Source organism: Limulus polyphemus, unplaced genomic scaffold, assembly GCF_000517525.1.
Source record: "Limulus polyphemus unplaced genomic scaffold, Limulus_polyphemus-2.1.2 Scaffold9243, whole genome shotgun sequence".
In the NCBI taxonomy this organism is placed as follows: Eukaryota; Metazoa; Arthropoda; class Merostomata; order Xiphosura; family Limulidae; genus Limulus; species Limulus polyphemus.
The window spans coordinates 15,215-16,511 of record NW_013674853.1 but is presented as its reverse complement, the minus strand read 5'-3'; the positions used below and the strand labels follow the sequence as shown (position 1 = coordinate 16,511).

Genomic DNA, 1,297 nt, shown 5'->3' with positions numbered 1-1,297 from the left:
TAACTAAGTATTATACCATTTTCCACAGTCTACCTTTTAAACCAGGGATTAGGCACCTTGCTGAATTACAACCATGTAACATTAACCACAGTCTACCTTTTAAACCAGGGATTAGGCACCTTGCTGAATTACAACCATGTAACATTAACCACAGTCTACCTTTTAAACCAGGGATTAGGCACCTTGCTGAATTACAACCATGTAACATTAACCACAGTCTACCTTTTAAACCAGGGATTAGGCACCTTGCTGAATTACAACCATGTAACATTTTCCATAGTCTGATTTTGGTATGTTTTTGTCTGTTTTTGGTATAGTCTAGTTTTAAGATATTTTGGTCTCAGTTTCATATAAACATACATCTATAATTCCTCGTGGTTTTATAACCAAGAGACACCGAGTATGTCACTTACCACATCTTGTATTAGTTTTTTTAAAGCTTCTAGATTTAATGTAAATAATTGTTTTTTTTTAATCGTGTGTACTTCATTGCTACAAATACATATGAATACCAGTTGAATTATTCATGTTTACTTTACTAACAGGATTTGAAATATCTGGTGAAGTGGTTGATGTTGGTAGTGAAGCAGAAATAAGTCCAGGGGAGAGAGTTATTGGCCTTAACAAGGAATCATTTTCAGGTTTTGCTGAAGATTGTATAGTGGAAGAGAAGGTATAATTATAAACCTGAGTTTGATAGATTAGTAGAATGAATGAACTTCCACTGTTATTAAAGTCTAGCTTTTTATAAATATAAATATACAATATAAAGAAATAAAAATAAAATTCTGTTTATGAGGAATTGATATATTAACTTATCTCCTGGCAACAGATTCAGTTATGTTTTTTTATTTTAAGTTTTTTGTAAATCTTCTTGTGATGTTCTTCAGTTGTCGACAATGTAAAGTTAACATCATATTTCTGTGCTGTTTATATTATTTTGGAAAAGTTAAATTTGTACAATAAAATTAGGGGACTGGTGTAAATTTAACTGTTTCAAAAAAAAACTCTTCCTATAAAAAAAAAAGTTAAATGAAAGTGAAACAAATTGCAGGACTTGTGGAGGGTGCCTCAGTCCATGTCTTTTGAGGTGGCTGCTGCACTTGTCGATAGTTACAGTACTGCTTTGTTAGCCTGTCGACGAGCAAACCTGAAACCAGGGTAATGTATGGATATTGTTTATCTTAAATTAAAACATCTTTTAGTGTTACTGATGTCAAATGTAGTTAATATTGTCAAATTAAAACAAGTTTAAAATGATGCTTCTTGAAAGGATTCGTTAAAACCGGTACCGATG

General features: G+C 31.9%; 1 protein-coding gene across 1 annotated transcript in view; it reads left to right on the top strand.

The window, feature by feature from the left end:
• LOC106475830 (quinone oxidoreductase-like protein 2 homolog) overlaps nt 1–1,297 on the top strand; it is an 11,601-nt gene that overhangs the window by 6,204 nt on the left and 4,100 nt on the right. Inside the window, exons 4-6 of the mRNA XM_022379851.1 lie at nt 29–264; nt 516–673; nt 1,055–1,161. Coding sequence (XP_022235559.1) covers nt 29–264; nt 516–673; nt 1,055–1,161 — 501 coding nt within the window. The remainder of the gene's footprint in view (nt 1–28; nt 265–515; nt 674–1,054; nt 1,162–1,297) is intronic.